The 25,584-nt window shown below is 37.7% G+C and overlaps 1 protein-coding gene across 6 annotated transcripts in view; it reads right to left on the reverse strand.

The window, feature by feature from the left end:
• The window catches only part of SGIP1 (SH3-domain GRB2-like (endophilin) interacting protein 1), a 360,328-nt gene that overhangs the window by 130,608 nt on the left and 204,136 nt on the right, over nucleotides 1–25,584 (reverse strand). For 4 of the 6 annotated variants that reach the window (XM_006862443.1, XM_006862442.1, XM_006862444.1 and 1 more), the window contains 2 exons: nucleotides 13,251–13,262; nucleotides 2,925–2,936 (listed from right to left, as the gene is read on the reverse strand). The exons of the other annotated variants lie outside the window; for them this stretch is intronic. In XM_006862443.1, coding sequence (XP_006862505.1) covers nucleotides 2,925–2,936; nucleotides 13,251–13,262 — 24 coding nt within the window. The remainder of the gene's footprint in view (nucleotides 1–2,924; nucleotides 2,937–13,250; nucleotides 13,263–25,584) is intronic. 6 annotated transcript variants of the gene reach the window in all.

Below are 25,584 nucleotides of genomic sequence, written 5' to 3' on the forward strand. Positions count from 1 at the left end.
ATGTAATTATCCTATGCATTGTAAACGTTTACATCTATGATATTCATGAGGTCAGATGCAATTTACATGGTTAAGTTGTATCTTGAGTCAATTTCTTTTGGGATATAATAGTAGAGAGAAGTGAACAGAGAAAGGGGGACCAACTACCACTAGGAAAGAAGAACTGAGATTGGAAAGCATCCTCTGGAACTGGATTCCTCTACTATGAAGTTCCTCTAAAGTTCCTTTAGCACTGGGTTCCTCTACTTCCAGATCCAGGGGAAGACTGATGCCAAGATATATGGAGATGTCCAAGGAATTCTGGGCCAACAGATGTTGGAAGGAGACAAGGACCTTTGCTCAGAGCCAGCACTCTGAATTTGGACTTCTAGCCTCCAAAACTGTGAGAGAGTAAATTTTTTCTTTTTGTTAAAGCCATCCACTTGTGATGTTTCTGTTATAGAAGTATTAGAAACCTAACATAGGGAACTACCAGAAAAATAGTCAGGAATGGGCATCATGAAGTGGGACATGGCTTGGCATGGCCAGCCCTGGGAAAATGACAGGGTCAGGCATGGAGGTAGGAATGTTATAGGTATGAGAAAGTATTACCAGGAGTGACAGTTTCGTGGGTGGCCATCGAAGACACGTTTTCCTTACTTTCTAATTTTTGTGAAGGCTTATTAACCCAGTGACCACAAATATGAAGGAGCTTCAAAAAGTTTGTGGGAAGTGCTACAAGCCTTTAATTTCATTTTCATAAACTTTTGACACCCCCTTGTGTGCTTTCATTTCTCAAGTTATGACATTACCAACTTAGGACCAGATCTCTGTAACAGACCTCTAAGAAACTCCTTTCCTCTTTCCTAAAGACTTACTAGCATTTTCTATCCCATTTTTATCTCACTTAGGAGAGAGGAAAAGTTTTCATTGGAACAAGGACCAATCAGATGTTTTCTTTATGTGAGCAATGATTTCTCTTCATAAGTGAGTGGTTTAATCTTTCAAGCTACATTTTCAGGCTTCTCTTGACTAATAGTGCAATTGGTTTTCCCCTACTATGTTCAGAGAATTATTACATCATTAGTAGAAAAAGAAAAATGTTTAAACTATGTGTTCATTATATCTGCTATGGTTATTATGGAGTCCTGGGGTGGCACTATAGGATAAGCACTGGACTGCTTATCACAAGGTTGGCTATTCAAACACACCAACTGCTCCTCAAAAACCCAATATAGGGTCACTATAAGTTGGAACTGATTCGATGGCACTTAGCAAGTCAGCAAATGTTCATTATGGAGTTTGGTTACAGGTTTGCTTTTGGAAAGTCAGATTGTGGACAGAAATTACTAGAGAAACAAACTATCCAGTGGAGCTAAAATGCTTTTTTTGTAGTTATGGAGCTCAATAACCAGTTAACAATGAACAAGGACTGAAGGAAAAGATACAGGGGTTCTGGTTTCAAGAAGCCAGTCACAAGGCTAATAAGCTGTACTGAGGGAACAGGGCTTTCTCAGTACTGTGAGTCTAGACATCAGGAGTTCAGGAACCCAGAGGCTAGAATAAAGACTATTTGCCTTGTTCCTTTTATTAAAAAATAAAAAATACCCATGAAACTTAAAAAAAAAGCACACAGATCCTTTTGTATTCATTGATTTCCAGGTGGACCAATTCATTTAACAGATACATAGTGTTAGAGACTTTAAGGAAGAAGCCCTTGAGACATATTTTATTAAATCACCCTCAGGAACCAGCAATCCCCAGTTAAGTGTGAGTAAGCAAGGCAGAAAAAATGTAATAAAATCTGGCTGCTTAAAAATTAAGAAAGAATAAAAATAATATCATTTATAAAGAAAAGATACTCCAACGATCAAGAGCAAATCTGGAGCAACAGAAAAGAAAGCTCCATTGTCAGCTGGAGACCTCTGATGCCCTTGGTGTTGCCAACATGGTTAAGGTGATGTCCAGCACAGGAGCCACATTCAGGCAAAATGCCCTTCAGTTAAAAAACCCTTCTCTTCACAATGCAACTACATTTCCTCTTCTCAATGACTGTAATACATGCATATATTGTGAATTAATCCCCTCCAATTTGGAACAGTAGCTCATTCTTAAAGAATCATGAAGTTAGCATCTCCCACAACTTGAAAGCAGTGCCTGAAAATTCTGAATCTTTGATCTGTGCTTTTAAGAAAGAACCACCAACATGTCAGCTGGGACAGGAGATTTGCCTCAAGTAAAAATTAATTCATTGAATTGGCTCTGGTCTGTGGCATTTTAGAGAGGGTTTCCAGTCCCTCTCAATGGGCTTACCAGATAGAAGAAGATCATTTCTTACATGGTAAAGACCTTCTTTTTGTTGCCTTAAATTCATGACCCAAGGAAAATGACATTTGCTTTGAACAGCACAAACGAACTATGATTTTCCCTTTCAAAGTTTGTTTTCACTGGTAACATTCATGATTATGTGATAGTCTAGGAGTATTACTTTAAAAGCATGCATTTTCCTCCCAAATTTAAATTAGGATTATGTAACAGTACATACAAGGAGCTCTGGTACCATAGTGGTTATGATTCGGGCTGCTAACCTCAAGGTTAGTAGTTCAAAACTACCAGTTGTTCCATGGGAGAAAGATGAGGATTTCTGTTCCTGTAAAGATTTATAGCCTCGGAAACCCTGTACAGGGTCGCTATGAGTTGGATCCAATTCCATGGCACATAACCACCACCAACAGTGTAGACTTATGTAATTTATGGCCCCATAACATGTTTGAATTCAGACTTAAGTACAATCTGTTTTAAAAATGACTTCCTTCCTTTCTTCTTTTTAGCTTTCTGATTCATTATCATTTTGCTATCAGTTTCTATGAAAACCAATCTGGCCACCTTGCCTTGGCAGCAATTTTCTCTATACAGTTTAAGGTAAAAATGTTGAGAGCTCTTACCGGGCTGCGCCTCTGTGATCAGCAAAAAGGAAGAGAGAACAGACACCTAGTCAGAGAATCATGGATCAGTCAACAAGGTTGGGCAACAGAAGACTTTATACACATGTAACCAAACATACCCTCCAAATAGATCAAAGGAGTCATTGTGTTTGGGCTTTTAAAACCATAAGGAACTTCGAAAAAACTCAGAGAGATTATTTATTGTATAATAAAACATTATAATGGGGAATGCTACTTTCAGTTATTTATACACAAGTGCAAATCAGAAATGTAAAAGAAAACTTTAACTATTGTTTTAAACGTCTTGTTAAGAAGGAGTTTTTCTACAGATTATTTGGGGTGAGGGGACAGTGATCAAAACTAGAGTCCACTGTTTCATTGAATCAACAGGATATTAGCAAACATAATAAACATATTGCATTTCCTACATAATTAGGACTTAAAGGAATCCCCACCCAAAATCAGATTTTAAAGGATTTAACAAAAAGTTTTCCTTGTCTGCTGTCTGTCAGTTTGTTGTGCTATAATGGTTTGTGTGTTGCTATAATGCCACTGGTATTTCAAATACTGGCAGGGTCACTCATGGTAGACATATTTCAGCAGAGCCTCTTGACTAAGATAATTTAGGAAGAAAGGCATGGACATTTACTTCCAAAAGTTAATCAATGAAAACTTTATGAATCACAACAGAATAGTACCCAAAAAAAGTACTAGAAGATAAGCCAGCTAGATTGGAAAGCACTACACCATAGCAAAACAATACTCTCAAACATACTTGTGATGATGAATATGGTGCAGAGCCAACAAACATTTCATTGTATTACACATAAGGCTGCCATGAGTTGGAACTGACTGGACAGCAATTAACAACTTCTTTTCTCTTTAATGTGCCATGGAATGTGTGTTTAAGAGAACTTTTTTTTGTTTTGTTTTTTTTAAGGCTTTTGATATAATGATTTTAGCAGCCAATGCCAATGAGTAAGAATGTTGTGGGAAGACAAGGAATCACTAAGAACCATAGGTGAGAATAATGAAAAAACTGTCCAGCTCCAATAGAACACTGGAGGACCAAATGGCATCTGGAAAAACAAAACAATCAGACCTATTTCTTCTTCCTTCATTCAGACCATCGCTAAGAATTGATTATTCATTCCAACAGTCTCTGATTCTCTTTTAGGATCCTTCCGTGGTAACAAGAATAACTAGGATGAAAGTGGGGAGAGAAAGGTTGTAGAGTTTCACTCTCTGGTTATGGGCTAGTCTATGAACTCACCAGAGCCTACTTGGGACAAAGTATTGACCACAAATACATAAAAGTAGCTAGGGAGGTGCTCCAATGAAGAGGCTGGTCCCACTTTCAAAAGCATAAACAGGAACAAAAACCCTATCACCTTTTATACCTGATAGACCTCCATGGACATCAAGTCTTACTCCCTTTATGAAAGAGAGGAAAATGAGGCTCTACGGTGCATACAATTGACATAGCTTCCATCATCACAGCAACATACAAACAACCACAGTGGTTGTATAGATATTATAGACTTATTGATAAAAGAAAATACCCAAAAGTCATTTTTCTTGCTTGCCAAATTCATTAAAGTAAATAGGCAGAACCAGAGATTGAATTTAGATCTCTGGTCTCCTATGTATATATATATATATATATATAATTTATTTATTTATTTATTTTTTAAAGTAATCAAGCATGACATTGTTGAAAGAATCCTAGAAGAATCCTAGAGAACAATTGTACCTAATGTCCAGGAATGGCTACTTCCCAGAAAGTTTTGTAATAGTTCCAACTCTAGGTAGATTCATCATACTACACTTTACTTATAATATTTTACTTTATTATTTAACTTATTTTTCATGTGGTATTGTTTTTAAGCTCCATCAAGTAAGTTCCAAATCAGAGGCCCTGTATAGGGTTTCCAAGGAGTGACTGATGGGTTTAAACAGCCAACCTTGTGGTTAGCAGTCCAGTGCTTATCTTACAGCCTCACACCAAATTCACCTTTCTTAAATGTCTGTGTTCATAAAGCTTAAGTAAAATTAGGGAAAAAAAAAACCATTTGTAAATATGTTTTCTGAGCTTCAAAATCTTTCACTGACTAATCCATACTGAAAATGTAGATTATAATTCAGTATATCTAGGGTGGAAGTGCAAGTTTTAGAATGAACATATTTGAAGTCCTGTGGACAACTCTTACTTGTGTTGTTGTTAAGTGCCTTGAAGTCAGTCTACTCTGAGTCCTAGTGACCCTGTATAGGGTTTCTGAGTAGCAGTTAGTGGGTTAGAAGCACCAACCCTGTGATTCACAGTTCAGTGCTGATCCTACAGCACCACAACTGTCCTGTAATGTTATGCAAATTTATGCTAAGTTTGAAACAAACCCTTGTTGTTGTTGTTAGGTGACATTGAGTCAGTGCCAACCCATCGCGTCCTTACGCACAGCAGAACGAAATACTGCCTGATCCTGGGCCAACCTCACTACTGTTGCCATGCTTGAGTCCATCGATGCTGCCACTTGGCCAATCCATCTCATTGGGGATCCTCCTCTTTTTCTCTGACCCTCCACTTTACCCAACATGATATCCTTCTCCAGCGACTGGTCCCTCCTGACAATATGTCCGAAGTATGAGAGACGAAGTTTGGCCATGTTTCCTATGTTCTTAATTAATTATTAATTGCCCAATTCCTGATTTCTCTAGACCTTCTGATGCATTCTGGAATAAGTTTTATTTTTATCTTCACTTTTCTTTTGGTGTTTAAACCTTAAGAGCTATCTTCTTCTGGATTTTGATGCTATTTTCAGAGGAATATACAGACTAATTTATGATTTGGTCACTAGAATAGAGATGTTTATTTAGAACGTGTTGTATTCTTAAAATTTGTATAATTTGGAAATCATATCATTTGTTTATATACATGGGTGAGTCAAACATTATCTGCACTCTGGTTATATTAAAATGTCTGTCCACATCCACAGCTGATGACAACATTGAGCGTGCACATGAAAAGATTCTGTTGACAAGACAAGTGACAGCGGACTATGTGGAAAATCATTTGAAAATCATCTATGGCTCTGCTTATGAAATAATTCATGACAGACTTGGGTTTTCATAAGTTTGTGTGAGATGGGTACCAAAACAACTCCCAGAAGAACATCTGCAAACAAAATTCGGACCAATACTCAAAGAACGGTAAACATTTATTAAAAATAATCCTCAATGGTGATGAGACATAGACTCATTACTATGAGTCTGAGAGTAAACAGCAGAGTGTGGAATGGAAACAGCCTCAAACGTTGACCAAGAAAAAGTTCAAAAGTTGGAAAATTGATGCTTACAGTTTTCTGGGATTCACAAGGGTCAGTATTGCAATACTACCAGGAAAAGGGTTCAACAATCAACAGTGCTTATTACAGTGAGATGTTCACTGAAGAGCTCAAGCCTAAACTTCAGATTAAATGCAGAGGACTACTATCTAAGGGCATTGTGATCTTGCATGAAAATGCTCCACACACCTCTGCCCACACTGTTGACACTCTGCAAAACTTCCTTTTGAGGTGTTAAAGCAACTTCCTTATAATCGTGATCTTGCTCCATAGGACTTTCACCTATTTGGCTTCCTGAAAGCAGTGCTTCAAGGATGAAGATTCACCTCTGATGAAGAAGTGAAGACAGTGGAGCATTTGTGGCTTGCAACTCAGCCTAAAAAAATATATATTTTTTTAATAAGGAATATGAAAACTTGTTGACAGATGGATAAAATGCATTGAAAAGCAAGGAAAAATGATCTATTTGTCTTTTCTAAAAGTTGATTAAAATAAATTTTACAGCCATAGTGCAAGATAATTTTTGACTCACCCACATGACTCATTCCCTAAAAGAAAATACTGCAGCCTATGACTTGGTGTGGCACTGCAAGATAAGCACTGGATTGCTAATCACAAGGTAGGTGGTTCACAACCACCAGTTATTCCTTGGAAACCCTATAGAGGAGCACATGTGTGGGAACTGGCTGCACAGCACTTAGCAATCAAATGTCCTTATAAGGAGCCCTGGTGGTGCACTGGACTAAGCACTGGACTGCTAACTAAAAAGTGGGTGGTTCAAATCCACCAGATACTCTGTAAGAGATTAATAAAATAGTTTGCTTCTGTAAATATTTACAGTCTCAAAAACCCTACAGAGCCAGTTCTATAGTGCTATGCAGTAGAATAGGCTCTATTTTTGTTGTTGTTGTTAGGTGCCATCAAGTGGGTACCCACTCATAGTGACCCTATGCACAGCAGAATGAAATGCTGCCTGATCCTGGGCCAACCTCACAATTGTTGCCATGCTTGAGCCCACTGATGCTGCCACTTTGCCAATCCATCTCGCTGGAGGTCTTCCTCCTTTTCTCTGACCCTCCACCTTACCCAACACGATATCCTTCTCCAGCGACTGTTCCCTCCTGACAATATGTCCAAAATATGAGCGACGGAGTCTGGCCATCCTGGCCTCCAAGGAGCACTCTGGCTGCACTTCTTCCAACACAGATCTGTTTGTTTATTTGGAAGCCCATGGCACTTTCAATATTCTCCTCCAACACTATAACTCAAATGCATCAGTTCTTCTACAGTCTTCTTTATTCATTATCCAGCTTTCACATGGATATGAGGTTATTGAAAATATGACGGTTTGGGTCAGACACACCTTAGTTCTCAAGATGACATCTTTGCTCGTCAACACTTTAAAAAGGTCTTGTGGAGCTGATTTGCCTGATGCAATACATTGTTTGATTTCTTGACTGCTGCTTCCATGAGTTGATGGTTGATCCAAGAAGAATGAAGTCCTTGAGCGCTTCAATCTTTTCTCCGTTGACAAGAATGTTGTACACCAGTAGGGTATTTTTTATCTCCTTGCAGACTCCAAAGTATCCTTATACTATAGCATAGTTTTGTTTTGCATAAAAGGATTAACTTAAAGTCACTCTTAGTGAAATCAATAGGGTTTAGAAACATCCATAAAGGAAAGTCACCAAACATCATTCTTCTTGCTTGTCATCAAATTCACTAAATAACTAGCCTTAGATCTTGAAGCTTTACTACATTCTCATTTGCTAGTTCTATAGGGAAATGTAGAAGAAAATGGTAGGAAAGTTACAAAGTACTAAACAAATACTACTTTTATATAGTCTAGTGTGGCACTGCAGGATAATGCAGTATACCGCAAAGTAGGTTTGAACCCAAGATGGGCAGTTCAAACTTACCAGCCACTCCATGGAAAAGGGTGGCTATGAGTCAGAATTGACTCGACAGCACTTAACAACAACAACAGTCATAAAAATTTCAGTGATTCATATTAAAGTATTTTCAGGAAAGAATTAGAATATTTATTATTGCAACCACCAGTCTGTCAGTTTATTGTACTGTGGTGGCTGGTATGCTGCTGTGATTCTGGAAGCTATGCCACCAGTATTTTAAATACCAGCAGGGTCACCCATGGTGAACAGGTTTCAGCAGACTAAGACAGACTAGGAAGAAGAGGTGGCCCACTTCATTTGCTGATGGGGTACAACTCAAAATAAGAAGAAACAGCTGTAAATAGCCATCAAAATTTGAATGTGGAATATACTTAGTATGAATCTAGGAAAATTGGAAGTTGTCAGAAATAAAATGGAGTGCATAAAGATCAATATCCCAGGTCTTAGTGAACTCAAAATGGACAGGCATTGGCCATTTTGAATTGGATAATTATAGGGTTTACTATGCCAGGCATGACAAACTGAAAAGGAATAGCTTTGTATTAGTTGTCAAAAGGATCTATCTTGAAATAAAATGCTATCTGTACAATGTTTCTCTAAAAGAAAATACTGCAGCCGTAAGACCAGTTATGCCTGCAAATTAAGACCAGTTAATACCACTATTATTCAAATTTACATGCCAGCCTCTAAAGCCACTGATGATGAAACTGAAGAATTTGAACAACTATTTAAGCCTGAAATGGATCAAACATATAATCAAGATGCATTGGTAATTACTGATCATTGGAATGTGAAATTTGAAAACAAAGAGGAAGGATGAATAGTTGGAAAATATGGCCTTAGTGATAGAAACTATGCTGAAGATTGCATGACAAAATTTTGCAGAACCAGTTACTTATTCATTGCAAACACCTTTTTTTCAACAGCATAAACAGAAACTAAACATGTGGACCTCACCAGATGGAATTCACAGTAATCAAACTGAATATATCTTTACAAAGAAATGATTGAGAAGCTTAATATCAGCAAAAACAAGACCAGGGGATTACCCCTTGCTTATACGCAAGTTCAGGCAAAAAAGAAAATAAGTCCATTATAGAGAAAATATGACCTTGAGTATATTCTACTTGAATTTAGAGACCATCTCAAGGACAGATTTGATATATTAGCCACTAATTATAGAAGAACAGAAGAGCTGTAGGATAACATCAAGAAAATCACACATGAAGAAATCAAAAGGACATTAAAAAGACAAGAAAAATAGAAAAGACCAAAATAGCTGTTAACAATGACTCTGAAACTTGCTCTTGAACATAGAGAAGTTAAAGCAACAGGAAGTAATGATAAAATAAAAGAGTTGAACAGGAAATATCAAATGACAGCTCTGGAAGATAAGGTCAAGTATTATAGTGAAATGTGCAAAGACCTGGAGTTAGAAAACCAAAAGGGAAAAACATGCTCAGCATTTCTCAGGATGAAAGAACTGAAGAAAAAATTCAAACCTTAATTTGCAATATTGAAGCAGTATATGTTGCACTGTAGGATAAGCACTGGACCACAGATCAGTTTGAACCACAAGATCCGTGGTTCAAATCCACCAGTTGCTCCTTGAAAACCCTATATAGGGTCACATGACTCAGAACTGACTTGATAGCACTTAACAACAACATGAACAAAATGTTGATGACACAAGAAACATCAAAAGAAGATGGAACGAATACAGAGTTGATGTACCAAAAGTATTTGATTCACTTTCAATCTTTTCAAATGGTATCATATGATCATGAACCTGTGGCACTGAAGGAAAAAGTCCAAGCTCCGTGGAAGGCATGGGTAAAAAGCAAGGTACTTCCTGGCCAACCAATTAAAAGAGATCAATATTTGTGCCCATTCCAAAGAAAGCTGACTCATTGCAATGCAGAAATCATCAAACAAAATCCTTATAAAATTTTCAGTTAGAAAATTTTGCTGAAGACAATTATAAACTATTGTAGCAGTACATTGACAAGGAGGTGCTGCAAATTCAAGTCAGACATAGAAGAGGACATGAAATGACAGATATCACTGATGGCATCAGGTGTATCTTAGATGAAAGCAGTACTTGTGTGCTTTACTGACTATGCAAAGAAAGGTATTCAACTCTGTGGAGAATAACAAACTAACATTGCAAAGAATTGGTATTTCAAAAACAGTTCATTGTGCTCATGTGGAACCTGTACACACACCAAGAGATAGTCCTTTGAACAGAACAAGGGGATACTGAATGGTTTAATATCAGGAAAGGTGTGTGCCAGGGTTGTATGATTTCATCATACTTATTCAACCTGTTTGCTAAGCAAATAATACAAGAAGGCAGATTATATGAATAATAATGTAGCATCAGGATTGGAGGAAAACTCATTAACAACATGAGATATTCAGATGACACAACACTGCTTGCTAGAAGCAAAGAGGACTTGAAATACCTACTGATGAAGATCCAAGACTACAACCTTCAGTATGGAATGTACCGCAATATAAAGAAAATAAACATCCTCACAACTAGGCCAATATTATAAACAGAAAGGAGATTGAAGTTGTGAAACACTTCATTTTGCTTGGATCCACAATTAACCTCGACAATTAACCATGGAAGCACTAGTGAAGAAATTCAATGATGTATTGCATTAGGAACATTTGCTGCAAAAGACCTTTATAAAGTGTTTAGGAGCAAAGAAATCACTTTGAGGACTGAGATGTATTTTAGTCCATGGTATTTTCAATTGCTTTATATGTATGTGAAAATTAGGCAATGAGTAAGGAAGACTGGAAAATCGATGCATTTGAATTAAGGCGCTGGCAAAGAACACTGAAAGCAGCATGAACTAAGGAAATACAAGTTTATTTTGTAAGTACAGTCAGAATGCTCGTTTAAAAATGAGGAGGGTGAGACTTCATATCTTGTAGTTTGGACATATTATCAGGAGGGACCAGACCCTGGAGATGCACATCATGTTTGGAAAAGCGGAGGGTCAATGAAAAAGAGAAAGACCTCAATAAAATGGATTAACACCATGGCAGCAACAGTGGTTTAAAACATAAAAATTGTGAGGATGGTGTGGGACCAGACAGTGTTTCATTCTGTTGTGCACAGCCCTGGTAGAGTAGTGGATTATGAGGTGGGCTGCTAACTGCAAGGTCAGAAGTTTGAATTTACCAACCGCTCCACAGGAGAAAGATGAGGCTTTCTGTTCCTTTAAAGATTTATAACCTCAGAAACGCTATACAGGTCACTCACTATGAGTGGCAACTGACACCATGGCACACGACCACCACTACTACCATAGAGTCAAAATCAGTGGGAATTGACTCAATGGAACTTATCAACAAGAACAAGTAGGGAAGGATGGGTTGTCTTCTTACCTAAGAAAGTACAGAATTTTTTTCTTCTTGTTTTCTGATTCAGCTCACTAGATACAGAAGCATGTACTTGCCCCAGTATTGTAGGTGTTTGCCTCTAATTAAATCTGTTCCTATATACATTGCAAGTCAGATTACAGTGAACATTTATCATATCCAATTATTCATGGTTAAGGTGATCTTCTGAAACTCCATTTAGAAGGGAAACAGAGAAGCCATTACTGATCAAGTCACCTTTAAGGAGTTGACAAGGATAAGGACGCCACAAAACAGACAGCTCCAAAGGAAAATTAAGCAATAAAATGGGAAAAAAGACTCATCCTTGGATATATGAGTAATAATGAAAAGCTGGACTTGTGGTGAACTCACTTGATGACAATGAGTGTGAGTACTTGTAGTTAAAATTGCTGTAAAGATGATAAGAGAAAAGCAATTGAGGAACAGAAAACTATTTCTCTGAAATAATACAGTGAAACTTAAGGCCACACAGTCCTGCCAGTGTTTGAAGTGGCAAAAATTAGGTAATTTAGAGAAAGATTCAGGAACAAAGAGAACAAATGAAACTGGCAAAATTTTAGCCAAAGGTTGACTACTAAGGTACGATCATTATACTGCTACAAAGCCTATAATATAATAGGTAACTCTCAGTTACTCACAAGTGGGTTGCTTCGTCATAATAGTCATGATAAATACTTATTTTAATTTTTGAAAAAAATAAAATAAAGACCAGAGACCCCCATTTTGATAAACTGTAATATTGTGAGTTCACTCTGTGTTCTTCCTGTGCTAGGAAGCTATAGCACTTATAAAACCCCATTCATTACAGCATCATTGCAGTGTGTTGAGTGAAACAGAACAAATCAACCACTTCTTGGTGTTTGTTAACATGGAAACACAACATTTTCATAGTACACAGTGGTCAGGTTACCTATGTCAGCCATGTGTTGCATCCTGGAAACATGTTCCCTATAAAACAGGCCACTGAGTAGGAGTTTTAAGTAGAACTATTTTAATGTTTCTCTAAAATAAAAACAATGTAGGTACATCATACAAGGTTTGTGCTGGTACTGCAAATCACCCCCGATACTGAAAAGTAGCATGCTGGAGACTTATATTTTATAAAGATTCTTTTTCTCAGTCTCTTACAATTTCAGTACAGGATGGAATATTTCAAAAGCCAACAGAGAGACATAGGATCTTTTAGATTTACCACCAAAAAGGAAAGAAAGAAAAGTAACAAAAATAAAACTCTTCTCTCATAGGTCAGCTCCACAAGTACTCAAGTGCTACCACATTTGTACATCAAATAAAAACACACACATTTTTTTTTTTTTTTGCCTAGCTCATGGTATGCATATGTAGCTCAACTAATTCAAGTAGAAGTAGCAGTAAATAAAACTTAGTACCTAAAACATGTGTTTATATGCCTGTGATTGAGAAAGAGGTGAATCTTTGTGACCTTTAATAATAGGGTTGCAAAATCACTTAGCAACCGACTTCCTTTTCATCCCATGTGGCATAATTAGAACTTTCTCTGGTTCCCAAAGGTTTGTTTTTAAAATTCAGAACCTTGTTTAGGTGTTAAACACATTCAGTCATTAGATATGCCAATGGTAAAATGAGCAGAATAAATAATGTTTGATCAAAACATGGAAAGGACTTATATTATTGCTTACCGGACTTTTCCTCTAAAAGTGCAAGCATGGGGAAGAAAAATAAAGAGATAATGAGAGAGGTGAAAGAAACAGGTAAGTCTCAGGATAACTACTTACGGTAGTAAGGTCGACAGTTCAAGCTCACCAGCTTCTCCTCAGAAACCATATACAGGGTTGCTATGGGTCAGAACCAACTCAATGGCACTTAACAACAACAAATTGTAGGCTGCTGACTTTGTTCAGGCTACAGCAGTCATAGATATGGTCTTCATTTAAACAGCTTTCTTTTGAATGTTTAAATTTTGTTAAACAATGTCTACCTAGAAAATAGAAAATTATGCCTTGAAATGGTGCTGGTGTGGCACTGAAAAATAAGCACTGACCACAAGGCCAGGTAGAACCAGACTGAAGCACGAGGTCAGCTGCTCGACAGCACTCAAAAACACTTTGAAAGGGGAGTCCTGGTGTATAGTTGTAGGATAAGCACTAGACTACTAACCACAAGGTTGACATTCAAACCCAATAGCCATTCCTCAGAAACTATACAGGGTCATGAGCTGGAACCAACTTGCTGGCACATAACAATAACAACAATATTGAAAAGAGTTGAAAAATGTCATAAATGCATTTCAGCCAGACATGGCCATCAAATAAAACATGAGATTTTCCCAAAACTCCAGTCTGGCCGGAGAATGAGGCACTTAACATTGTCTTCAAAGTCACCTGGCTAGAACCATCAATTCTTTGACCCCATTCTTTTATTCTCCCTAACTTTCTGTAGACGATTCAATGACAAATTATTTACCTGGTACGTGGTTTCTGGCCCCTCAGAATGATCTTTGATATTCTCAGCAGCTGCTTTATCATCTCTTGCTGACAATAGCACTTCACAGGCCCCTATATGAACTTACTACCAGATGGTCCTATTTTCTGTTTAATTTCCTAAATCCATCCTTCACACTATCCCCAGAATTATCTTCCAAAACTAGCGATGTGACTATATTACTCTGTCATTCAAAATTCTATTATTTTATTCTATGATATTTAATTCCTTCATGACTGGCTCCGGCTTACCTTCATGCCCTCGTCTTCCACTATTGCCTTTTATGAATCCTGAAATTCATTGTAAACTCTCCTTGATGTGCCCTGAATATGCAGTGCACTCATACTTCTCTGCCTTCTGTTCAAGCTATTTCTTAAACCTTCAACCATCTCTCCCTTTTCACCAATCAAAATCTTACTCATTCTCCAAAGCCAGTATGACATTTCTTCTATGAAGCCTTCTCTAAGCTTCACAGTCAATTGTTAACTTCTCTTCTTTTACCATAGCACTTTCTTTTTGGTCAAAATAACAAACGAACATTGAAAACTTTCTATTTGTCTAACATCTATTTGCCTCATGGAAGACAAAGGTACACATTGGTAGCTTATTTACTGTAGTACTTATTTCATTCTGTATTATTAAGATATTTGTCTCCACTGGATGATGAGCTCATAGTAATGGTTATGAATGGATAACCTCTAAGCCCAAATATAGAAGACTCTGAATACACATTTATAAAGTCCCTTTTTGGATGTCATCAAAAAATTATGCAAATGTTTGAAGCACAATATCTTTTGCAATATGGAAAGATAAATTGCTCTCCAAAATAACACTGAATTGTGTACAGCCCAAGGGATGTGGTCCCAGTTGTAACAGTTCCTTCACTAGTTCCGATACAATTTTCACTTAGATCCTACTTAACCGTTTATTTCTCTGCCCATTAATGACCTTAGGTACTAACACATGTTATAAAAGCTCCAAGGAAGCAACACAGCTTTGCACAGCCAGTAGTACAGAGCTACGTTATTAGATTTCCAGATGTAATTTTTACGTTAGCAAACATGAATGCTTCAGAAGAACTGAGGGACCAGATAGGGCCACATCCATGGTACTGCTTTCAGACCCAGACAGTTGAGTAAGTAACACAGAGAAATGAAAATTATTAGCAAGTCCAGGTTTTCAATGAATGGACCAAAAGATACTTTTGAATTCAAATTGCATAACTTTAAAGAGGTTGACAAGATGGAAGGAAAATAGACTTTTATATATTCAAACAGGTTCAGCCCTTATTTTTTTTGCCAGTCTTTGTGCAAGTTTCATAATTTGTAGAGCAAGGATAGTCACTATCTTGTGGGGTTGTTGTAAGGACTAAAAGAAGAGGATAATCTTGATAGCTACCATTTATTAAGAATTCCTATTGTTTGATTTTATGTAGGTGCTGTCTTTATTATCTCCAATTTGCCAATGAGGAAATGGAGGCTCTGAAGAGTTCTAAAGTAACATAGTTACTAAGGAACAGAGGTGGGACTGGAGTCCAGGTTTCCTAATTCCAGAGATGCTGGTTAGGGACAAGCTCTTGGAATAGCCCAAATCCCCTAAACACACTCAGCATCTTATCAACACTGAGATATAGAAATAGCAGAGTTAAAAGCTCATACATCATTGGACTTGGAAAATATCTTGGATCTTCCCAATGAAAGAGTTGAAAAATCATTTCTGTCTACTATAGCCGGCTTCAGACAGTGAGCTTGCATTTCTAGATATGGTTAGAGTCCTTGGAATCAAACTCTGATTATAAAAACACATTTCTTAGTCATTTTCTACAATTCAATGCCTTGTATATCATTAAAATCAGAATAATGAAGATGAGCATGAAAATAATAAGGGTTACTTCTCCTTTCCTCCCCTTTTATTTCCTACATGTTTCACCATCCATTAAGCACTGGACAGCGAACCACAAGATCTATGATTCAAGTCTACCAGCCGCTCTATGGAAGAAAGATGAGGCTTTCTGCTCCCGGGAAGATTTAAAGCCTCAGACACCCTATGGAGGATTGCTGTGAGTTGGAACTAACTTGCCAGCACTTAACAACAAACATAATTCAATATACTATTTTGGTTTAATAGTTAGTAGCTATTAACACTTAGACTATGACGTGTTGACTTAAGGGTTTCCTCAGAATGTTAAACAAACTAGAAATAAGACAGTTCTCTTTATTGAAAAACAAAGATATGTCTTTATTTTCAATTACTTGATTGCCTTAGAGATGATTTTTAATTATGGAAAAAAAGTGAGATAACTAGAAAACAGAAATAATCCTATAATTGGAAGCAGAAATAGAATAGGTGAATTTTGGGGCTGGGCAAAACATAAACCTAAAATGTGACCAGTTTATGGTTCCTACATAAGGGGATTTTTTTTATTTTTGCTCCATGTTGTTGTTGTTGTTAAGTGCCCTAGAGTTGGTTCTGACTTATAGCGACCCTGTATGGGGTTTCCAAAGAGCAGCTGGTGCACTTGAACTGTCAACCTTGCGGTTCAAACTGACCTTGCAATCCAGAGCATTAACCCATAGCACTACACAGTTCCATAGCCTATGAAAACATCTCTCAAACTTACAAGGCTTATCAGAAAGGCAGTTCAATGTTATCAAAAACATAATTCCAAGAATCTCAGACTCCTGCCCTTAGTAGATGGAGAATCACACTCTGGCTGTTATTACCCCATGTCACTTTGTGATTGATATAAGTATTCATCCACATTAGGTCTTATTGAAGCTGACTTTTTACATAAAGGACTACAAAATCAGCTACATTTAATAGTGAATTTTGTTTAAGATTCAGAACTAAAGCAAACAGAGGTAAATGAAGAAAATTAACACTAGCATTTTAATTTACTCTTTCATGGAGATTTATTGCTTTTAGCAAGGAACTGAACTGCCATGGAAATTTCTGGCATCAAGCTTAATATAGTGGGATCAAGAGAGAGAACCAGGTCTAATCTATTAGCCTTTATGAGACCACAAATATTTCTTTGTAAAATACAATTGCTGTATGCTGAATCTTTATATTTTAACCAACATGGGTTTATTGTAAATATAGCCACTTTCTCTCAGTTACTTGTGTGTTACTGTAGGATAAGCACTAGACTTACTAACCATAATGTCAGTGGTTCAAATCCACTAGCTACTCCTTTGAAACCCCGTACAGGGTTGCTGTGAGTCGGAACCAAATCAATGAGACTTAACAACAGCAAGTTTCCTTTGGCTGCTTGAGCATTCACCTGGAGCCTAAGAATTGCTTATTCAATTCTTAAACCTTTGCTACTGCTGCTGCTGCTGTGCTGTGAAGGTGGTTTTGACTCAGAGAGATCCTGTCTAGGGTTTCCAAGGCTATAAACCTTTATGAGAGTAGAAAGTCTCATCTTTCTCCCAAGGAATAGTTGGTGGATTCAAACTGCTGACCTTGCAATGAGCAGCCCAACATGTAACCCACTATACTACCATTGTTGTGGTTGTTACGTGCTATCGAGTCAGTTTCAAGAATCCCACAGACTCCTGCCCACGTAGAGACCCTTATGGGTTTCCAAGGAGCAGTTGGTGAGTTTGAACTGCCGGCTTTACAGATCAAATCAACCATGCGGTCCAGTGTTTATTCTAAAGCACTACACCAGAGATCCTTTTGTTGTTGTTATGTGCCGTGGAGTCGGTTCCGACTCATAGCGACCCTGTACAGGGTTTCCAAGGCTGTAAATCTTTATGGGAGCAGAAAGCCTCATATTACTCCTGTGGGATAGCTGTAGTTTAGAACTGCTGACCTTGTGGTTCGCAGCCCGATTCGTAACCACTACACTACCAGAGTACCTTGGGCTCCTTTTAGCAGACATTTAATGAGTACCTCATAAATGTCAGATACTATTCTAGGCATACTAGGGTACACTGGTGAATAAGACAATAAAAACAACAAAAAGGCTCCAATAAGCTTACTTTTGGAGAAGAAAGGGCAGATAATAAATAACAAATGTAAGAAATAAGCAAAGTGTATAATATTTTGCTGCTGTTAGGTGTTGTCAAGTCAGTTCCAACTCATAGCAGCTTTATGCACAACAGAGCACAACACTGCTGAGTTCTGCACCATCCTCACAATTGTTGTTATGTTTGAGCCCATTGCTCTTGCCACTAGCAATTCATTTTATTGGAGGTCTTCCTCTTTTTTGTTGACCTTCCACTTTACCAAGCATGATGTCCTTCTCCAGGGACTGGTTGCTCCAGACAACATGTCTAAAATATGAGAGATGAAGTCTTGCCATCCTGGCTTCCAAAGAACATTCTGGCTATACTTCTTCTTTTGGCATTTTTTGTTCTTTTGGCATTCCATGGTGCTTTTAATATCCTTCTCCAAAACCATAACTCGAATGCATCAATTCTTCAACAGTCTTCCTTATTCATTGTCCAACTTTCAATCCATATGAGGCAATTGAAACACCATGGGTTGGGTCAGGCACACCTCAGTCCTCAATTTGATGATCTTTGCTCTTGAATACTTTAAAGATATCTGTGCCGCAAATTTGCCTAATGCGATACATTGTTTGATTTCTTGACTGTTGCTTCCATGAGTACTCATTGTAGAGCCAAACAAAATGAAATCTTGGACATTTCCATTTTTTCTCCATTTATCATGTTATTTACTGATCCAGTTCTGAGGATTTTTGTTTTCTTTACACTGAAGTATAATCCATACTGGTAGTCTCTGATCTTCATCATTAAGTATTTTAAGTCCTCTTAGCTTCCAACAAGCAAAGTTGTATCATCTGCATATTGCAGGTTGTTAATGAGGCTTCCTCCGATCCTGTTGCCATGTTTCTTTTTCATGTAATACAGCTTCTCAGATAATTTGCTTAGCATACAGACTGAATAAAGATGGTGAAAGAACACAACCTTTCATCATTAAGTAATTTAGAAGGTGACAAATGTAATTTAAAATATAGGAAATAAAGGAGTCTGGGTGCAGGATTAGAGGATTTTATAAATTTGAGGTGGTCAAGGTGATCTCATTGAGAAGTTGATTTCAGCAAAGACCTGAAGTTGCTGAGGGAGCTCACCATGAGAAGCACAGCCAGGAAACAGAAGACTATATAGCCAGGACCTGAGAGAAGTGGAATGAGAAGGCAGACTGGGGGATGTGAGTCTGGGGTTGGAGGATGCTAAGGATCCTGGGTAATACTTCAGCTTTCAGTCTGTTTCTGATGAGTCTGATGAGTATATAATGGATTCTTAGCTGTGAATATCTCATAACTTTTGTTAGATGTCTTTTCCCTACTCTTTGGAAGCTCAGTTTCCATATCAAATACGTTAGGAGGTGAACAGCACTTCACATGGGTAAAACAGGATGAAGTCAGTTCTGTCTTGCCTTTCTTGTTTGGTGTCCACATCAGGATAAGCAATTCAGGCTGGTATGTAGACCCCTACGTCTCTGTTGTGATGGTTGTTGTACATGGGAAGTTAGTGATTATCCTTTAAATGAAATATATGAGACAGCAAGAAATCCCACCTTTATTCTGCTTAGAAATGAGATTTCCCCCAAGTCTCTGAAGAATCATCTTCTGATCTAATCATTATGTAGGTGAGTCATACTTTGTGACTTTTTTCTAAAACAATTAAAAACGATATTCATTGCTGTAGATTTTTCCTGGCATTACAGAATATTCTTCTGGCACTACAGAAATATTCTTCAAGAGTTTCTATAAATGCATAATTAAGGAACTCTGCTAGCGTAGTGTTTACAAGTCGGGCTGCTAACCTAAAAGTCAGCGATTCAAAACTACCAGCTGTTCCATGGGAGAAAGAGGAGGCTTTCTACTCCAGTACAGATTTACAGTCTCAGAAACCCTATGCAGGGTTGCCAGGAGTCGGAACCAACTCCACACTACACCACCACCACTACCATGATTTAATAGCATAAAAATAACCATAGTAAATATAAGAAAGATAATTAAACTCTTTACTCTTTTAGTCTAAGGACAACTAAGTGATTGAAACTTGAGGCCTTAGGTGAGGAAATGGAATTTGACTGAGATATACAGGGTTAGGAGAGAAGAATTAGAATAAAGTACCAATACTCATGGAAAGGAACACATTAATACATTTAAAAAAGACCTTACAGGAAGCAAATACTGTTGAATGATGATGCACGGAGGAGATTGTAATCATTGCAGTGAAGTGATGGTGTAAACCCTATGTTCTCCCATGTAAACTATCACTCAGTTCACAATAAAAACTTCAAAAAAAAAAAAAAAAAGACCTTACAAACTATGGGACATGAATCAGGGCATTATTATTTCTGTTGCTCATCCATATAGTAAGGGAGATTGAAACTTGAGTTGAAGGAGAAAAGATCATAAGAATTTGAGAACCATGTCTGCCTATTTCATAAAGCAATACAAAAAATATAAATTGTATTATATTATATGTAAACCTCATAGTCCAGCACTCGTCTGTCAGTTTGTAATATTGTGGGGCCTTATGTGTTGCTATGATTTGGAAACCTATGTCCTTGGTATTTTAAACACCAGCAGGGCCTCCCAATGTGGACAGGTTTCAGTGTAGCATACAGACTAAAACAGACAAGCAAAAAATGAGAAATATACCACTTCTGACTAGTTAGCCAAAGAAAGCCTTATGAATAGGGAAACACTGCCTGATATATAGTGCCAGCAGATGAGCTCCTCAGGTTAGAAGACACTCAAAATATGATTAGGGAGAGCAGCCTCCTCAAAGTAGAGCTGACCCTAATGACGTGGATGAAATAATGTTTTCAGCATCTTCATTTGCTGATGAGAAGAAACAGATGTAAACATCTGTCAATCATAGGAATGTAGAATGTACAAAGCATGAATCTAAGAAAATTGGAAGTCATTGAGAATTAAATGGAACTCATAAAGACTGATGTTCTAGGCATTAGTGAACTGAAAAGGATGGTATTGGCCATCCTGAATTGGACAATCTTTTGGTTTACTACACCAAGAATGACAAATTGAAGAGAAAAGGCATTGCATTAATTTTTCAGAAGAGCATTCAAGATCTAGAAGTACAATGTTGTCTGTGATAGGCTAGTATCCATACACCTATAAGAAAGATGAGTTAAGACCACCATTATTTAAATTTAGGCTCAACCACTAAAGTTAGTGATGATGAAATTGAAGAATTCTACCAACTTTTTCAGTCTAAATGTGATCAAACACACAATCAAGATACACTGGTGGTTGGAATGTGAGAGTTGGAAATAAAGAGGAAGGATCGGTAGTTGGAAAATATGACCTTGGTGACAGAAACGATGCTGGAGACTGCATGATAGAATTTTGCAAGACCAATGACTTTTTTCAAATACCGTTTTCAACAACACAAATGGTGACTATATCACCAGATGGAACACACAGGAATGAAATCCACTACATCTGTGGAAACAGATATAGAAGCTCAATGTCACCAAATGAAACAAGGCCAGTGGCTGACTATGGAACAGACCATCACTGCTTACATGCAAGTTCACACTGCAGCTGAAGAAAATTAATCCAAGTCCACAACTGGCAAAATGTGACCTTGAGCATATCCTACCTGATTTTGGAGATCAGATCAAGAACAGATTTGATGCATCAGCCACTAATGACTGAAGACCAGAAGAGGTGTGTGATGATATCAAGAATATCACACAGGAGGAAAGCAGAACATCATTAAAAAGACAGGAAAGGAAGAAAAGACCAAAATGGATGTCAGAAGAAAAACTTGCTCTTGAACATAGAGAAGCCAAAGTACAACAAGAAATGATGAAATAAAAGAGCTTAACAGAAAATTTCAAAGGGTGGCTCAAGAAGACAAAGTCAAGTACTATAATGAAATGTGCAAAGACCTGGAGTTAGAAAACCAAAAGGATGAACACACTCAGCATTTCTCAAGCTGAAAAAAACTGAAGGAAAAAAAATCAAGCTTCAAGTTGCAATATTGAAGGAGGCTATGAACAAAGCATTGAATGATGCAGGAAGTATCAAAAGAAGATGGAAGAAATACACACTGTCACTGTACCAAAAATAATTGGTAGATGTTCTGTGATTTCAAGAGGCATCATATGATCAAGAACTGATGGCAATGAAGGAAGAAGTTCAAGCTACATTGAAGGTGTGGGTAAATAACAAGACTCCAGGAACTGATGGAATACCAATTGAAATGTTTCAACAAACTGATGCAGCACTGGAGGTGCTCCCTTCTCTATGCCAAGAAACTTGAAAGACAGCTACTTGGCCAACCAATTGAAAGAGATCCATATCTGAGCTTATTCCAAAGGTAAATGACCTAACAGAATGTGGAAATCATTGAAAAATATCATTAATATCACAGGCAAGTACAATTTTGCTGAATATAAGTAAAAAGTGGTAGAAGTACATTGACTGGGAGCTGTCAAAGATTCAAGCTGGATTCAAAAGAGGTTGTGAAAAAATAGTTGACCTTAGATAGGGCTTGTCTAAAAGCAGAGAGTAATAGAAAGAAGCTTACTTGAGCTTTATTGACATGCAAAGGCTTTCAACTGTGTGGATCATAACAAACTATTGATAACATTGCAAAGAATGAGTATTACAGAACACTTAATTATGTTCATGAGAAACTTGTACATAGACCAAAAGGCAGTTGTTAGAGCAGCACAAAGGGATACTGAATGGCTTTAAATTGGAAAGGTGTGCACCAGGGTTATATCCTTTCACCATATTATTCAATCTGTATGCTGAGCCAATACAGAATCTGGATTATATGAAGTAGAACATGACATCAGGATTGGAGGAAGACTCATTAAAAATCTGAGACATGCAGATGACACAACTTTGCTTGCTGGAAGCAAAGAATACTTGAAAAACTTACTTATGAATAGCAAACACTACAGTATTCAATATGTTTACACTTCAATGTAAAGAAAATGAAAATCCTCTTAACAGTCACTTGAGAAAGACATCGTGCTTGGAAAAGTGGAGAGTCAGCAAAACTGACACCGGCGGGAAAAAGAGAGTCCAGAAATCAGGATTAAACCTGAGTCACTATTAGTTGAAATCTTGTAACTGAAGGCTTCAAGAATGTTGAGTCCTATGTTCCTACTTCCTTGGGCAATTGTCAAGTTGTGCAGGACATGCCTAGTGCCATAGTTGAGCAACCACATCCTAAGGTTTGCCATTAAGAAAGACCACTCATAAAAATTCTGTATTGTATGTCCTTGTGAGATATTTCACAGGTTGCATTGGTTTACCTAGCACCCTAGGCATAAGTTTAAGAGACAAACCTACAAAGGAGAATGCAAGCTCCTGGGAAAAGTCTGAAATAGAGTCCCAAAGAATCACACATGCTGGACATCCCAGAATAAGTTCTGTCTGCTCCTACCAGAGGCCTTTGTGATGGGATCTATCTTATAGAAATTTGAGTGGCCCCTACTAAATCTGCCATTTCCTGGAAATTCCTGTTCTCTCCCTATGAATAAACATGAGACTTTTCCCTACTGAAAACTTTTAAAAGCCCAGCAAAAGCCTTTGTTCAGGAAGATGAGGTTAAGCATTGCACTAAGCCTTCTCATTTTTCTTACAAGCATTTTTCCTATAATAAACTTTGGCTTGTAAGGAAACTCTGCCTCACCTAAATAACCATTGTCAGTAGAAGGCAAGGCCCCCTCTCTTGAAGGGAGGAGATATGGTTGGAGCCTCCTGTAATAAGAGGAAGATCTCCACGGAGATGGATTGATGCAGAGGTGGCAAAACTGGGCTCAAACATAACAATTTAAGAATGATGCAGGACTGGGCAATGTTGTTTTTTGTTATGTATAGGGTCACTATGAGTCCAAAGTAACTCTATGGCATTTAATAACAACAAACCTCTCAGTGAATGCCATTCATTCTTCCAGCCAGTACGTATTGTGTGAATGCCTACTTGGCAATATTGTAGACTCTAAAGTATTGTGTGTCTTGCAATATTGTAGACTCTAAAGGAAGTGCTCCTTTAGGTAGTTGTAGTTAGAAGTTACAACTATTGGATACATGATAAATGTAAAGCCCAGTGAATTGCTTACAAATTATGCTAATGTTAAAACTTCCTCTTTTCAAGTTGATTGCTATATAGCCCATTCTATGCTAATTACAACCATTAGTTACTAAAATGAATTGCAAAGCAATCCTGAAAGCTACATCAATAGGACTAACATAAAAGTCCACAAAAACATTTTAAACATTAGTCTTTTAAAAATTATATTTACCATTATAATCAAAAGCATATAGCTCAAGAATTTATGACCTCTGATGAAGACATCTTAACATATTTACTAATATTGTGAGAATACTGTCTCATTCAATTAGATTTCAGGTTGGTAACAGAAATTGAATGTTTGTGGTCTGTGAACACAAATCAGGTCCTGCTGCTTGAAACAATACAACATGAGGTAAATATTTGGAATCATGCAAGGAAATTATAACTCTTATACTTCTGAAGGAGTCCTGCTGTGGCATTGCAGAATAATGCTCTGGATCAGTTTGAACTACAAGGTCAGCAGTTCAAACCCACCAGTTGCTCCTCGGAAACCCTGTACAGGGTCGCTATGGATCAGAACCGACTCGATGGAACTTAACAACAACATACCTCTCAAAGGGAGAAAAAGACAATGTACTCAAAAGGTGTAACCAACATTACTTTGAGAAATGATGTCAAGGTGCTTCAGATTGAATTCATATTTGCCTATTCTCAAAGAGATCAAACCACATTGTAATTCAGGGATTTCTTTTTACTAGAGTAGGGTGGATATAAAAGGTCTGGAAAATGATATTTTTGTTTTAAAGATCAGGAAATGGAAGCAAGCTCGAATTTCCTAGGAAGAACTTTAGCAAAGAAGGAACGAATAGGTAGAGATCAGATACAAAACCAGTTCTGAAGATGTCTATGTTGTTGTTAGGTGCCATCGAGTCGGTTCCGATCCACAGTGATCCTGGACAGGTTTTCTGAGGAGCGGCTAGTGCGCTTGAACTGCCAATCTTGCAGTTCAAACAGCTATGCAGTCTGGTGCATTAACCCACAGCGCCACACCAGGACTCTATGGTTTATTAACATGTAGGTAAGAGAACAATAGTTTGAAAAAGAAAATTTCCTCCCACGTTCTCTATCTATTTTCTTATTCTGGCCAACTTTGTCTGCATCTTTGTCTAGAGAGGGTTCTCAGACTACCTCTTGGTCTGGTTATAATCTTTCTGAAGGTTTGGAAGGGAGAACTGGCAGCTTCTATGCCCCCTGTATGATACCCTGGTCTAGGCCCAACTCAAATCACATTTACCCTATGAAGATTTTCTGGATGAGTAGACCCTAAGCTGAGCCTCTTCCCATTCACTCCTTGCATGGATGTCTGAGCTGCATACTTCACACCAGAGTGCATGCATTCTTTAGCCTTTCTTTGTACTGTGCAGCACTTTCTGGGGAGAGAATACCAGCATGTAGGAGACTGTAGCTCTCCTCCCCCACTGAT

Source organism: Chrysochloris asiatica, unplaced genomic scaffold (assembly GCF_000296735.1).
Source record: "Chrysochloris asiatica unplaced genomic scaffold, ChrAsi1.0 scaffold00048, whole genome shotgun sequence".
NCBI lineage: Eukaryota > Metazoa > Chordata > Mammalia > Afrosoricida > Chrysochloridae > Chrysochloris > Chrysochloris asiatica.